Consider the following 15,383-nt stretch of genomic DNA (forward strand, 5'->3'; position numbering starts at 1 on the left):
ATTCAACTCATACAAATAATTCACTAAGATAATAAATTTATCAATTTAAATTTAAAAAGTATTTTTTTGAGTTTATTGAACATAATTGTTATAAATGTTGCTGGCTTTCTTCATAGCCAAATAGCTAACTTGCACCACTTTTACTTTAAAAACAACAGTTTTAGAATACGGAACATATACGAGGAGATTGAAGTCATGGGGAAGATTTTGCTTAGTGGGTTGTTCTGAGTGATGGCACGTGTAATGTTAGCTTTGTGTCATTTTCATAGGCAATACTATCATTAGTGTTGGCCTTATGCTTAGGATATGCATAGATAGACACCAATGCATAATGTTGTTCTTGTGGGATTCAAGTTTTCCTTCTTCTTTTTTTAAAATATTGGTTGTTAGTTTTGATTACTTGAATTCACGATCTCTTTTACCTTTCTTTCTAAATTCATTAAATCAACTTCATTTCTTCAATTATTACTAAGAGATTGAATTCACAACCTTTTACTTATTTTCCTTTTATTTAACCACTAGGCAACTTTATTAATTCTTTCTGATATCCAAATTTGTGTCCATCTTTTCCACAACCTTAACCAAAATATGCATGCAACTGTGTAGGAAGATTAGAAGATCCAAAACATGAAGAATAGTTACAACTATAGTAAAAGTAAGGGAAATTATTATTACGAGGAGAAGCTAATGATGTTGGTGGAGCAATTTATGTGGTGACTATGAAATGTTTGTGATTGAATAAGAATTTGTGGAGGCCAGTGCACTAGTGGTTGTGGGAATGTTTCTGTCATGATTATTACAATGAAAATAACAACACAAGTGAGAGACAAAAGCACAGTAATGTTGAGAAAGAGAGAAAAGTCGAATGATAACAATGACTCTTCTGGAGCTAAAGGACCATCTCTGTTTGCCAATTGTCCTACCACACCCAGCTTATGTGGATATATTTATGTGGATGATAATGTGCTATTTTTGTTTTAATTTTTTTTCTTTTTATATATTATAGCACATGCAGGTTCACATTATAAAACAAATGAAAGAAAACATGTCATTAATGGTTATAGATTACGTACAAATATGTTAGTTTGGTTTGTATTGAGTCCTGAGAATGAGGTAACCTCTTAACTGTGTTTCCAACTTGTGATTGACGTGGTATACCTAGAAAGAGTTGGGAAACATGTTTTACTCATGAGAAAAAAAAAATACGAATATAAATAGTTATAAAATAATCCACGATAAACATTGTTTAATTTTGTCAAATAAAATTGTAATTATATTTTTATAAATTCAAATTAATATAATAATATTACAATTTTTAAAAAATATGTGCATTCTACGAGTCAAATACTAATTCATTTCAAAGAATAACATTCATTAATTATCACTGCTAAAAATTTTTAAATTTTATGAAAATTTTCTTTTAAATTGGTTAAAATATTTTGCAAGAAAAGATTTTATTTTATTATTATTTTTTACAATTTTTAATTGGCAATTAATTTTTTTATAAATAATTATTTCTTATAAAATTTGTAAGCACTTTTTAGAAAAAAAAAACAAAAACAAAAAGTGACGGGAAATATATGTTCTTTTCTGTGTATAAACATTTTATTCTAAACAAATAGGTCAGAGAAAAATACTCTCAGCAAAAATCGATCTCAATTAGGTACATTAAAAGTTTTTTCATATTAACGGGTACGTGAAGTGAAAAGGAAAAGGGGAAGAAAATAAATATAAGTTTTTATTTATCTTTTCATGGGGGTGCAAGTGTAAAACATGGGGGTGTGCATAAAGAAACTGACAATGATCGAAAATCCAACTAAGGTCCAAAGTTACACAAGTTATTATAGAAGTTATCATAGGATTTGGCATACCCACAGGTCTCCTGCTCCTTCCACTTTGGGCATAATTTGTCAGTTCTTATGCTATTTTTTTTTTATATTTTCATAATATTTTATTTAAAAATATGTCATTACGTGTTATTAAATTTGACTACCAACTTCACACACGGGGTAAAAAAGTGGTTGAAAGTCAGTAGTTAGTCTCGAACCTACTGACTTATTTTATTTTAAGTGTTTAAATTTGAATGTGAAATTATAATTTGTCTATTCCAAAAATTGATATATTTTGTTTTTAAAATTTAAAAAATGAATACATTTTTTTTAATTTAAGTATATTAAACTTTCTTGACATGTGAAATGTATTTTTTAAAATGTAGTTTGAGTTTTTTACATCATTTTTAAATATTTTAATTTAAATGTTAGTCTGAAGTACAGTTTAACAAACCTAAACAAATTAATGTCATTAGATAAAGATTATACACATTCATTTTTTAAATTTAAAAATCAGAATGTATTAAAGTTTACTGATTAATTCAAATTTTATGTTCAAATTTAAGATCTAAAAATATATTTAAGGAAAAATAATATGTGAGTATCTAATCTTTTAAAAATAAGTTATATTAAAGTTTTAACGATGTGAAAAAAAAAAATATAGTTTGTAGATTCAAGTGTGAGGCAATTCTCAATGTCAACTAATTTTAGTATCATAAAATCATGTGCCAAAAGGCTTATAAACATTAAACCAACAATGTGCAAGAGAAATTTATTGATTGCCCTTAACAAAATATCAACTCAATAATCAACATTATTGTCCCAATCCAAAAGGAAAAAGATAAAGAACCTAAATAATATATATATATATATATATATATATATATATATATATATATATATATATATATATATATATATATATATATATATATTCTCTCCCTAATTAACTAGAGAGAAATTATGACATTGTTCTATATGAATACATAACAGTTTGAACAAATCAATCTTCACGTTCACTCAAACTGAGTCCTTTTTGTTGTTCATCTTCACTTAATTTCTCCTGACTCACCAGGGAGTGATAGAAAACTCTCTCTATACATACCACAACTTAAGAAATCAAGTAGGCTATGTTTCTTCCCATATCTAACTAGGTTGCCTTTCTTGTTGATTTTCAGTAACGTGTCGTGGCTATTGAATGCCAAAATTTCCCCATTTTCTGTGAAGCATATGGGGAAAATAAGACTCATAAAACCTACTAAATAAGAAGAGAAAACAAATGTTTTGATCCAAAATGTCACTTCTTTGTGTTGTTCTTTCATCGACCACATTTCAATCAGTGCAACTTCGTTACGCACCAAACACAAAAACAAATGTTCTCCCATTACCTTCAAATGGTATATGTCAGATTGCAATGGAAGAATGGCTAAATGATTCGGCAATGGAACCTCTGATAATCTCTTTTCCCTCACATCAAATGCAATAACTACACTTCTAAGCTTATCAGAAGACTTAAGAATCCAATAAAGAGCGCCATTCCAGAACTGTCCATGTCTGAGTTCGAGTTGAAACTTACTGTAAGCATACGGAAGAACATACTCAACAGAAGTCCAACAATTTGTTCTCAAAGAGAAATAACTGACCTTCGAATCATTATCATCGTTAATTCTTAGGGTTACAGTCACCACCACAATGTCATCATCCACTGGGTCATAACCCATTCCAGATAGATCATGTGGCCACGAACTGTCACAGTGAATTTCTTTCTGTCTACCAGTTGACGGATTCCACATCACTAAATCATGGAAATAATATTGCAAGAGAAGAAATCCCCTACAAGAACCTGCCACGCTTAAGCCGCTTCCCCACAGGTCAAAGCTTGAAGGAACAATAAAATTAGACACTGCATGCCAGGAATCATTACAAAGTGCTGATTTTATGTCTACACAGTAAGCTTTTGAATCGTTAACGAAATTTAGAAGCTTGTGGGTGGGTGAAACTGCAGCGTCAAAATGTCTTCTTGCAAATTCAGAATCGGAGATTAGTGAGAACCATGACTTGGATAAGGCTTTGAAACGTAACACGGCTTTCGTTGGTAGGTTCAACAAAATTTCTTTAATCAAATCCTCGTTCACGTGTACAGAAGGAGAAGGAGAGAAATCTGTCTGCATCTTCTCTCTTTTTCCGTCACCAGTCTCCGTCTTCTTCCTTTTTCTGCCACAAATATTCATCTTTGTGATCATCTTCTCTTCTGCAGAATCATCACTCTTAGAGTGCAATATATATAGATAAAAAAGAATCTTTATATGTATATCCTAAATTAACATTTAAATTCTAGTTAATATTAGATAACTGCTTATTCTAAAACTTTATCTATCTTAGTAAATAATACTATATCAGACTTAAAATAATCTCTCATTAAAAACGATATGTAAAGGAAAACTTATAATAAGGTATGAATTATTTTATATTAATCATAAAAAATATCTATTAAATCTTCTCGATCGATCATTTATTGTATTATATTTAATTGTTAATAATAGCTCTTAACCTAGCTATCCTATCTTAACTTGAAATTAAACTTTTATGAATTTCTAAACTAAAGCTATAGACAAGAATAATATCATTACAAATTCAGATTGTTGATTACAAATACACAATATAATTTATATATTTAAAGATAATTATTTATTATAAAATTTTAATTACATAAAATAAATACTTATCTTATATAACTTACAAATTAGAATGTATCAATATAATATATTTAAAATTTTGAAATATCTTTAAAAGAAAACTAAATATCAAAACAGCCGGTAAGATACATATTTATCAATATCTTTAAAAAAAAAAACTAAATATCAAAACAACATATAAGATACATATCTGTCAATAATCTATAACTATATATAAAGGGGATTCTCTCTTTTGTGTCCACATTTCATAATTCCAACTTTACCCTTTATAATTTAATTATTTATTAAATTTTTAAAAATTAACGGTTACTTTTACAAGTTTTTATAAAATTATTTACTTATCTCCTTTTTCTTTTTTTTTCTTACTATTCATCAACAGTTATTTTTCTCTTATTTTCTCCGTACATTTTATTTTATTTTTTATAAATATACTTTTATTTTGTTTATTAAATTAATAACATTACAATATCATCAATTATTAATAAGATTCAAAAAATGCGTACACACAGGCACGATAGCGCCTGTGTTTACACTAGTAATCTATAAAAATAATATATTTTTTATGTTCATATCTTGTTATTCTAATTTTACCTTTAATTTTTATTTTAAAAATTATTTTATAAATAGTTTATTTTTAATTATTATTTTAAAAACTTTTTTTAACTTTACCAATTATTTTAAAAAAATTGTTATATATTTTATTTTTATAATTTTATATTTAATAACTATATTAAAAATTAATTATATGTTTCTTATTGACTCTAACTCAAATTTTTATAAAAATTAAAAAATCAAACACATGCTTTTTTGATAATAATAATAATAATAATAATAATAATAATAATAATAATTTAATCGATGGTTTCATTCAAAAATGCATTCGAGAGGAAGTTGTAATACTTTTTTTAAAAGAAGATTATACTTTTACAAAAGATACAGAGTCTCAAAAAAAAAAAGAATAATACTTAACTTTGACACACTTTAATTTTCTACATCATGCTTTTCATATGTTAACATTTTATTATATATATATATATATATATATATATATATATATATATATATATATATATATATATATATATATAATATTATCTATATACTAAAAAAATAATACTTAAAATTCTCTCACGTGTTACACCATAAATCTAACACAAAAAAAAAATTATAGATTAACAAATATCATACCTTAATTGTAAAAAAAGAATTATAGATTAACAAATAATGTAATTAATAATTTTATTTTTAAAATACCATAATTAAGACACTTATTTAAAAATTAAAGCACAATTAAAAATTTGTTGAAAAGGTATTAACTTAAATTTTTTTGACCAAAGATAAGATCAAAAAGGAATTAAGCCTTATTATAATTTGCAAAATAGTTAAAAATTAAAGATTTAAATCATTCTAACATATTATAATTTGTTATATTAATTTTAAATTTTAATTATTGTTCATTTCAAAACACAAAATGTTGTCCTGTCTTCGAACTACAGCATCCCAGAACCTAGGTTTTGTGCAGTGTGTGCAGTGCAGAGTCCACTGATACAAGAAAATAGTTATGTTAGGTACCTAATTAAGATTATGGTTAGGATTGGGGCTTTTGCGAATATGACAAAGTTCAGGAAACCGGGTCGACCCACCAGTCACCCGAATGTCCATGCTCAGTAGTCAGGTTAGTTAATTAGTTAATTGATTAATACTTTCAATATTTTTTTGGCTGAATCCGAATTTGGTTTGTTTTCCCATTTGTTCAGAACAATGGTCTTGCAGTTGGTGAAGCACGAACAAGCATAGAAACTACTGTCGCCAAGGTAGAACATTCGACCTCTGAATTTCAGATTTTGATCATATATGCAACATGTTTCTGATTTCATTGTTTCCAGGCCAAATGATAAATAGGGTACAACTTGGAAAGGAGGTACGTTATGTCTTTCGTTATAATTTTCAGATTCATGCAGGAGTCAGTTTATATGCTTCCCCTGTGCGAGAAAGTTTAGCTATTTCTGTAGCTTCTTTACAAAGAATAGATATTTTTTAAAACAGAGATGAATCTATTAAGGATGCTTCTTTTATGTAGTTTATACATTTCATTTTGTGAAACTTCGTATTGCCAAATGACCTTTTTCCTGTATGATATATCAATTAGCATGAAAAACATTACTATGTTATTTAGTTTCTTTGAGGTTTTGTCTTGATACTGTATTCAGCAGGCAATTTGCACCACCTAAAGAGGAAGTATCTGGTTCTGGTTTGTGATTCATTCGAATGTAATGCCAGTGATTCTTATATGCATAATTATGGGATAATAATAACGTGTGGCTTCTTTCATTCTTTACTTTTGAATAATAAAAAATTTTCATTTCTTTCTAGTGGACAATTAATTAAGAAGACAGTTTTTAACACTGTCTCTTACATCCTCTGCTCTGGCAGATGTCAACAAAGAGATGATTAGGAGAAATTAGTAGATCTTAATCATCCATAAGAATATCATCTGATATCATCATCTATTTAAGTTTTCCAACTTGCAGACTAACACTACTTAAAAATAATATACTTTCTGGAAATGGAACCAACAATCATCATAAGTTAATAATACTAGAGTTGGATTGGAGGCCATAGGTTAATTTTGATAAAGAATTAGCTCTAGCTACCATGTAATATTAGAAACTAGATGCAGTCAAGAGAATTTCTGATAAATAGATATTATGTGTTATAAGGATGAAAATGTTTATTTTGATAGATTGATAAGCCAACAATACAAAGATTTTTTATAAACGATGAGAATATGAGTGGATCATCACCACATTGTTACAGTAGTAACTAACACTGATACAGGCTAACAGAATAACATTAAATTTGCCCATTGTAACAGTAGTTGAGTGAGGCTAACTCATACAGATTAGTAGTACACTGATAAAACTGCAGAAAAACATAAAAGCTTAAACCCACAACCACAAGGGATTATAAACTCTCTTACAATATGGAATTTCTAAGAGAAATGATACTGGACATCAAAATAAACTACACCATATATTTACACTTATTTTATGAGTTGTAGAAGGTAAAAGTTTGATTAGAAAAGCATAAAAATGTTTCATGTCTTCACAGACAATATGATAGTGGTCAAACTTGTTCTGGTAATATAATATGCGTATTATTAAATAATTTTACTGTTTTAAAACTAATGCATATCGCCAATGCATCATAATATTAGTATATTAATGTATAACACTGATAATAAAAAATAATTTTATTAAATAAAGATATATTGACAGGAACAAGTGTAACAATTACCATATTTTTTCTATCAGGATGACTTTCTTTTGCAATGTACTGTGCATTTTTCTTCTAAAATGATGTACATACTTAGATGGAGAATATAACAGAGAGAATAGTTAAGTAATATGATGTGATCATAAGGAAAAAGAAATAAAGTGAAATAAGATATATAATATAAAGGTATATGTATATTATAATTTTTCTTATTAAGAGAAAATTGTGTGGTAATGGTGCAAAATGATGCATAGAATCATTATTGTTCTGCTACTGTACATAATATCCAACTCTTCTGGATAGGATATATGAGCACCAGCTATATACGAGTGTTGTTTAATCTGAGCAGCTTTCCTTCATCAACTGAATAATAACATAAAAGAGGCAAGTCAAATAATTTAAGACTATTATGCAGATAATCGAAAGAAATCTAATTATCAGTTAAGCAATTGCTTCGTTCATCAAATAATTATTAGTATAAATAGACGAATAACTAACAATAATTGATGGCCTTATACACACACATTATATATATATATATATATATATATATATATATATATATATATATATATATATATATATATATATATATATATATATATATATACACACACGTGTGTGCGCGCGCGCGATCAAAGGGAATAGCATCATCAAAAAATGACACTAAAAGTGATTGATACCTGAAAGTAAGTCTGGAGCTTCTTCTTCAAAGTCGTATACTCTACATTAATCTGTTGGAAAGTCCTGAAGCATCTGAAAAGGGTATTCTTATTAGGGTGGTAAAAAAAAATTGAAATTCGATTCACAATAACCCAAATTTATATTATTTTAAGTTTAAATGAATTTATTCCAAATCTAAATTTATATTTTAGATATATTTGAATTGGATTTGAATTGAATTTAGGTTGGATATATTTTGGATTTTAAAATTCTAAGATTAAGATGCATCTAAGATGGTTAAAGACCAAACCGAACCATGTCGGTATGAATTCAAGATCAAGTAAAGTCGACCCAAGGAAGATCAAGCCCTGTAGGCCTAGGTAGAGTCAGGTTTGTTTGAGTAAAAGATCAAGATAAGTCATTCTAGATTGAAGGTCGAGTTGAGTTGGTTTGGATCAAAAGTTGAGTCGAATTGGCCTGAGTTGAAAAGTCAAGTACTATCGGGCGAAGCCAAAAGATTGAACTAAGATGATCTAAGTTGAAGGTTGAGCCAAGTTAATTTAGACTGAAGATTGAGTCGAGTCGACCCGAAGATCGAACCGAGATAGCTTGGATCTAAGGTCTAACCGAGTCAGTTCAAGCCAAAGGTCTAGCTGAGTTGACATTAATCAAAGGTCTAGCTGAGTCGACCTTGACAAAAGATCTTATCGAGTCGGTCCTAACAAATGGTCGAATCAAGTCAGCCTCGACCAAATGTCGAACCAAGTTGGCTTTGACCTTGGTCAATACAAGTCATTTGGATCAAGTTAACTCAAGTCAATTTTGGTTGATGCTAAGGTGAAGCGACCCAAACCAAATTTGAACCGAGTAACTTAAATGCAAGTCGACATAAATCAATATAGATCCAAGTCGAACTGAGTTGGTCCAACTATATTTAGTAGACCTAATTGTGAAGTATATTAGAATTATCTCATTTGAATTTAACTAATAGACAAAACGGATTCAATATAAATTTAATTCACTTTAAATTGGGTTCAAAAAATTTTAATCTAATTAAAATAAATTTGAAGATCCAGTATATTTAATTAGATTTAAATTGAATCAAAATTGAATTTTAAAAAAGGCAGCAATAATCAGATAAATCAAACCATATAGGAAAGGTTAGAAGAGATTTGCTAGTTACATGCACGTTCATTTTTAGTGCAAAATTAAAGAAATAGATCAAAGTATTTTTATTGCTGTATAAAAATTATATACTGCGAAAAAGCATCGCAAATAATCGTAGCAGAAGCAAGGAGGTAAATATGAGTTACCCCTCAAAGTTTTCTGCTGCGCAGTATTCGCTGAATCTGCCACATTCGGTCTTCACCTTCTTTGCTCCAATGCTGTCAATGAAAACTTGAAGGTTTTTTTTTACTACTTTAAAGCATATATAGGAGAGAAACAATGATGTCCCAATCTAAGACATGAATTAAGAAAAGTCTCCAAACTCAAAGACATGTCACACTTAATTGCAGTTTAGGAAAACTGCTATATGGTTATAACAGTAAGTACAAACCCTTGATTTGAAACAATATCTTCAATAAGAAAACAGCTTCATTAAGTAAGGAAAATCTGAAATCATGTTCTTAAATTATAACAATGAGAAGCATGAACTTCACCTTGAGCAACTACCCTTGAACTGATGCATGTAATCATCTAGCTTGGTGAAATTTGGAGGATTACTCATCCTGTGTAGAGTAGCACACTAGATAAGGAGAAGAAGAGAAAAGTAATGTAATAATTGATTGCAGTGATTTCCACTCACAGTCCTCTTTCTATGTTGTATATCAGTCTTACTGAGTCACTGTAGAAAAGGGTCACAATTTCTTCAACAAAATTGGGATTAACATCGTCTTGCAGTTCTTCTAACTGAATGAATTGCTCGTCAAGGAATCCCTGCAACAACATCAATTAATGTATAAAACCAAAATTTACATGTTTAGGGTTTATCTATTTAATCCTTTTCATGTCCATTTTGATTTTGTGACACTTTTTACAGTGTGTATTTTGTAGCATTACTTAGTAATAGTTAAATTAAATATATATTTGACACATTTTATAGACTTATGTGTACACATTTCCCTATATATTCTTACGAAAACTATTAAATGTTGTTGATAGTTAAATTAAATGTATACTTTTAGCTAATAATATAAAGTTTTATAACAAAAACAACTAATAATAAAAAGTGTGTTGTTCATTGAAAAGTGAATTTTAAACTTAACCAAATTCTATAAAATCGACTTGTAAGATAAAATTTACATTTATTTATATACTATAAAATCGTCTTATTTATAGTTAACATATATCTTCAACACGCTCTCTCACACTAAAACATATATATTTCGAGCATGAGATTAAATATTAATAGATGGTCTAATAATGGTTTTACAGTGGATGATACGATAGGTCCAAATTCATACATTTTATACCATATTAAGAAATGAAATTTAAGTCTAATTTAACCCTACAAAATTGGCTTATAAAATAAATTTTGTATCTATTTATATATTATAAAATCGTGTTATCTTTAATCAATATGGATTTATTAATAATTTCTTGAAAAATATAGTTGTTGACTTTGTAGATACCTAGGTTTAAAGAAGAAACAGATAAAGATAAAAGAAAGAATAATAAATAAATATATAGAAGAAAAAGAAATGGGAAGTTAAAGACCTCATCAAAGAGTGAAGTTCGTATGAAGAGTGCTTGTTGTCTCAACTTAGTCTTGTCCATGTCTCCCTTTCTTGAGACCGATCAAAATTTTCAACACAAAATCAAATCAAACAAAGAAAAAGAACGTGAGTCAAGAAAGCATATAGATTTTCACTTCTTCCAATGGCTAACTACAACAATGTGGCAACTAATATTTATAGCAATGTGATGATTGGGAGGGGAAAAAATCAGAGAATATTATTTACTGATAATATTTCTTCTCTTGAAAGCAACTACAAATTTATTTGTTTCCTCTTATAAATTGACCACTCTAAAGTAGTAGATGACAAGATGCAATTAAAAGGAATATTACTCTATCAACATATCATCATTCCTCTAAAACTTTACATAGATTTCCACTCCCACCCTAAAATAAAGCCAATAATTTAAATACACTATATTCATGCCATTATAAAGTTTTAAGTAATTATCAAAATTAATTGGATATTTTATTGGATGAGAGTGTAAAATGGTTTTTAGTTCTTTTCTCCAAAAATACAGTTATATATTTTGTATTATTACACTATTTTAGTAACTAATAATTTTTTACTTATTAAATTGGTATCAAAATTAGTCATTATAGTGACTAGTAATTTTTTTGTCACTAAAATTGGTCGTTAATGAGAGTTTTTTTAATGTAGTGTTATAATATTTAGTCAAAAAAAAATTAATAGTAAAATTTAAATTTCAAATATTCTATAAATCACTCTTTTTTAAATTGTTAGAAAAATATTGATGTTTTTTGTAATTGATGGATTATTAAAAAAGTATGTGATTATTTAAATATTTTTTTAATAACATATCAGAGATGACTGTGAATGTTTCATATAAGCTGGTATTCTAAAACTTCAAGAATTATTATATTTGTAAAAGATGAAAAATATACAAACAAGTATAGAGATCAAACCAAACTTATATAAAAAGAAAAAGGAAAACAATTTAACCAAAACCTACAAATTATTCATTGTATGTTATAGCATGAAAACAAATGCTACAAAAAATATATTTATAGATTGTAAAAATCAGTAAAATATAAAACAATGAGAGTGATGTAAGAGCAAAAAAGGGGAATCTTAGTACAGATGTAAAATGAGATATTTTGATTCATTCTTTGATTGATAAAAAAAAAAATAGTAAAGAAAGAATATAAAAAAGAGAGGATGAAGAAGGCCCACAATATTTTTTATCTGTGTCTTGATTAGACCACCACACTTTGGTTTCTGTTATCTCAAATATCAAACCCTACCATAGCATTTTCATCTTTACTTCAAACAACATGGTGAAGCTAAAATAAGTGAAAATCAAAGTATTCTTCTTTGAAATATGTAATTATCAACATTATCATCCTATCTTCAAATATGTATTCTCTTCTCTTTGATAAATTCAAGTAAATAATAATGTACTTTATTTTCTAATTTTCATTAATTCACATTAGTTTGATTTAAAAAATATATAATAAAAATATTATTTATATTGTCAAACTTGTAAAGATGTAAATTTTTCTTCTCTCGGATTAATGCATGGATTTCTAATTAAAAATTTAAATATAAATCTAAGTCTTATGTTAAATAAGATAAAAAAAATTAAGAAAAAAAATGCTCATAAACTTGTTATAAGAATTTTAAGTATGAAGTTATGTCATTCTTTGAAAACAGTCTAATTCAGGTTTTATGTTATTTTTCTCCCATAATTGTTTCTTGAAATATCCATAATTTCTTCGTTGATCAAATTTAATCTACTTTATTAAGATTAGGGGTCGACAAAAATTCTATTTCTGTCAATCTAGTCTATTTTTGCACTGCTTTGATCGGTTTAAAATTCATTTCATTTAATCTAATTTTTACTTTTGACCTATATTTTATAATAGACATTTATTACTACAACATTTGAATCTGAATGACTTAATCACAGTCAAGCTTTGACCTACCCACCATGGATTCAGAGGAACAAAAACCTAAACATTGAAAGATAGATACAAAGTGTTACATCGAAAACTTGTTTAAGTGAAGAACAAAAACCTAGATATTGGAGGACAGAAACTAAGTATTACATCAAAGACTTGTATAAGTGACCAATCGATCCTATGTACTAAAACACGTTATATATTTTAATATAAGTAGAAAAAATAATGTATTATTTCAAGAGAGAGAAATGTGATTTGTGATAACAATTAAAACAAATCAAATTATATATTGCTATAACACAAAAGTGGAGGATAGTGTAATATTATTTTTTTAAGGGGGTATAATTTACTCTTAACAAATATAAAAAATTAAGTTAAAAAATTAAAATTCGAAATTAATTATATATGTTTTCAGTTTGCTAAAAATAGGTTTCGTTTCAGTTAGTTTTTATGATAAAATTAAAAAATTACATCGAGTTAACTAATTTTTTTTTTAGAATGAGACAATGAAATGCACAGAATACTAACCAATCTTATTAATTTATGAATTAAATTTTTTATTTTCAAATAATCAGTCATATAAAATCCTCCTTCCAAAGGGAAAAAACTAATTACATGAAATAATTGTTCACGGGTTTTTTTTTTATTGAAAAAAAATTAAGAATAAATCACTGTGAATGACAAAACTCTATCAGACCAAAGATATTCTACTTGCTAGAACGTTAATTGGCATAAAATATCAATGACTTATCTAAATGGAACTTATAACTTCAATGATATTTTAAAAAAAATAATCAAAATCACTTATTTTTGTGTTTGACAACTAAAATAAAATAATCATAAAAAATATATATTTTTAAAAAAGAAAATTAAAATAATAAAAGATAATGTAAATTGAGTATATAAAAGTTTTAGATATCAAAATACCAATGTCCTTCTAAAAAAGAACAGGAACAATCACGCGTTGTCGTCTTCTATAGAAGCATTGTTTATCTAAATTCTAAGGACGATACCAATACACACAACAGAACTTTAATAGTTACTTTCTCCCAAAGTATAGCACCTTGCCCTATTCTATTCACAGAATATGTCGAGTGAGATGGTAAACAAGATGAATAATTCAGAAGCAATAAAAATATCATCACAAACAATCATAAAATCATGATGATCAATTATAAGTTTTCTTAGGAAAAATATCCCTCAAAGAAATAATTACTTTTTTAGTTTTCTGTGTTAATTTCAATTTTTGTAATGACCAGAAATTAAATTAAACGGAGCTTAAAAGCTTATTGAAATGATAAATTATATATATTTTGTTAGAAACCAGTTTTGAAAATAAGGCATAAATTCCGAGTCTAATTGCACATAAAAATGTATTTAATGTGCGTGAATTGCATGAAGGTTGCGGTTAATTTACCAATTAGTTTATTTTGTATTTTCGCAGGTTGAAGTTTTAAAATATTATAGAATAAAGTGAAGTCTTCGGAATAACCACTTCATTTAAAAAAATTTGAAATTGTGTTTTGTAAGATTATTTCAGTTGGGTCAGTTTTTCTTGGAGTGAAGTCAGCATACTTATAAAACCTTCCGTTACATTTTTTTAAATAATTTTTCATAATTTTATTTTTTTACTTTTTAAGAGTTTAAAATAATTCAAGAATTTAATAAAATAAATAATGTATTAATATTGTAATTATTTTTAATATTTTAATTAGCTTAATTGAATATAATTATTTGTATTAATTGAACGAATAACTAAAAAATTAAATATAAGAAAATTAAATATAATTCTTAAGTAATATAAAAAATTTAATAGAATGAGCAAATAAATAACAGAATAATACATCATTTTTAATTTTCTCCAATTTTTACTAATATAAATTACTTGAACTTTTCTTTCTTTATTTACTTATTTTTTCATTTATTCAATTAATTAAATTAATTTTAAATACTACATTAACTAAAAAAAAAAAACAGATATCATTAAAACATAATAGAATAAAAAAAAATCAGTTTACTTGAAATAAAAAAAAAAAGCAAATTAATCATATTTGATAAATAAATCGAAGTTTGTGGTATACATGAATCATATAATGGTTGATCTTTAAAGGCGCATATAACCGTCCCCACATAAGAACTGAATTAGCATAAACATGACACAATTTTTTTTTTATTATTATTTTCATTCGAGAATCTCACTTTAAATAGTCCAATGGTGGACCCTAGCATGTCCTTATACAGTTCATCCCACCTACACAG

General features: G+C 26.8%; 2 protein-coding genes and 1 long non-coding RNA gene across 4 annotated transcripts; 1 reads left to right on the plus strand and 2 right to left on the minus strand.

The window, feature by feature from the left end:
• Positions 1–2,878: 2,878 nt before the first annotated feature.
• Positions 2,879–4,060, minus strand: LOC114163702 (F-box protein CPR1-like). Its single transcript, XM_085666805.1, has 2 exons — positions 4,021–4,060; positions 2,879–3,990 (listed from the first exon to the last, which is right to left on the minus strand). Exons 1-2 carry the CDS (start codon positions 4,058–4,060, stop codon positions 2,879–2,881), a joined length of 1,152 nt encoding a protein of 383 aa, XP_085522931.1.
• Positions 4,061–5,999: 1,939 nt separating this feature from the next.
• Positions 6,000–6,696, plus strand: LOC114162885 (uncharacterized). The gene is made up of 3 exons (XR_003599310.2): positions 6,000–6,200; positions 6,283–6,339; positions 6,412–6,696. It is a non-coding gene; the product is annotated as an uncharacterized LOC114162885 (long non-coding RNA).
• A 1,067-nt stretch (positions 6,697–7,763) lies between these two features.
• LOC114162884 (histidine-containing phosphotransfer protein 4-like) lies at positions 7,764–11,369 on the minus strand. Of its 2 annotated transcripts, XM_028046877.2 has the most exons (6): positions 11,183–11,369; positions 10,272–10,402; positions 10,126–10,194; positions 9,778–9,849; positions 8,485–8,557; positions 7,764–8,164 (listed from the first exon to the last, which is right to left on the minus strand). In XM_028046877.2, the coding sequence occupies exons 1-6, from the start codon at positions 11,240–11,242 to the stop codon at positions 8,138–8,140; spliced, it is 432 nt and encodes a 143-aa protein (XP_027902678.1). In that variant the 5' UTR covers positions 11,243–11,369; the 3' UTR covers positions 7,764–8,137. The 2 variants fall into 2 exon arrangements, with proteins under 2 accessions (XP_027902678.1, XP_085522448.1); XM_085666322.1 differs by lacking the exon at positions 7,764–8,164 and having other exon boundaries at positions 8,455–8,557.
• Between the last annotated feature and the right edge of the window lie 4,014 nt (positions 11,370–15,383).

This window comes from Vigna unguiculata, chromosome 9, assembly GCF_037176805.1.
Source record: "Vigna unguiculata cultivar grain cowpea cultivar isolate G323 ecotype 2 chromosome 9, ASM3717680v1, whole genome shotgun sequence".
NCBI classification, from domain to species: domain Eukaryota; kingdom Viridiplantae; phylum Streptophyta; class Magnoliopsida; order Fabales; family Fabaceae; genus Vigna; species Vigna unguiculata.

What these genes read in the sequence shown, in the direction of transcription:
- LOC114163702 (XM_085666805.1), bottom strand. Translation starts at nt 4,060, where the DNA reads ATGAATATTTGTGGCAGAAAAAGGAAGAAGACGGAGACTG. An exon ending in AAGGAAGAAGACGGAGACTG is followed by an intron (nt 3,991 to 4,020) that starts GTGACGGAAAAA and finishes AGATGCAGACAG; the next exon opens with ATTTCTCTCCTTCTCCTTCT.
- LOC114162884 (XM_085666322.1), bottom strand. Translation starts at nt 11,242, where the DNA reads ATGGACAAGACTAAGTTGAGACAACAAGCACTCTTCATACGAACTTCA. An exon ending in TTCAAGGGTAGTTGCTCAAG is followed by an intron (nt 9,850 to 10,125) that starts GTGAAGTTCATG and finishes TTTCATTGACAG; the next exon opens with CATTGGAGCAAAGAAGGTGA. An exon ending in GCAGCAGAAAACTTTGAGGG is followed by an intron (nt 8,558 to 9,777) that starts GTAACTCATATT and finishes TACCCTTTTCAG; the next exon opens with ATGCTTCAGGACTTTCCAAC.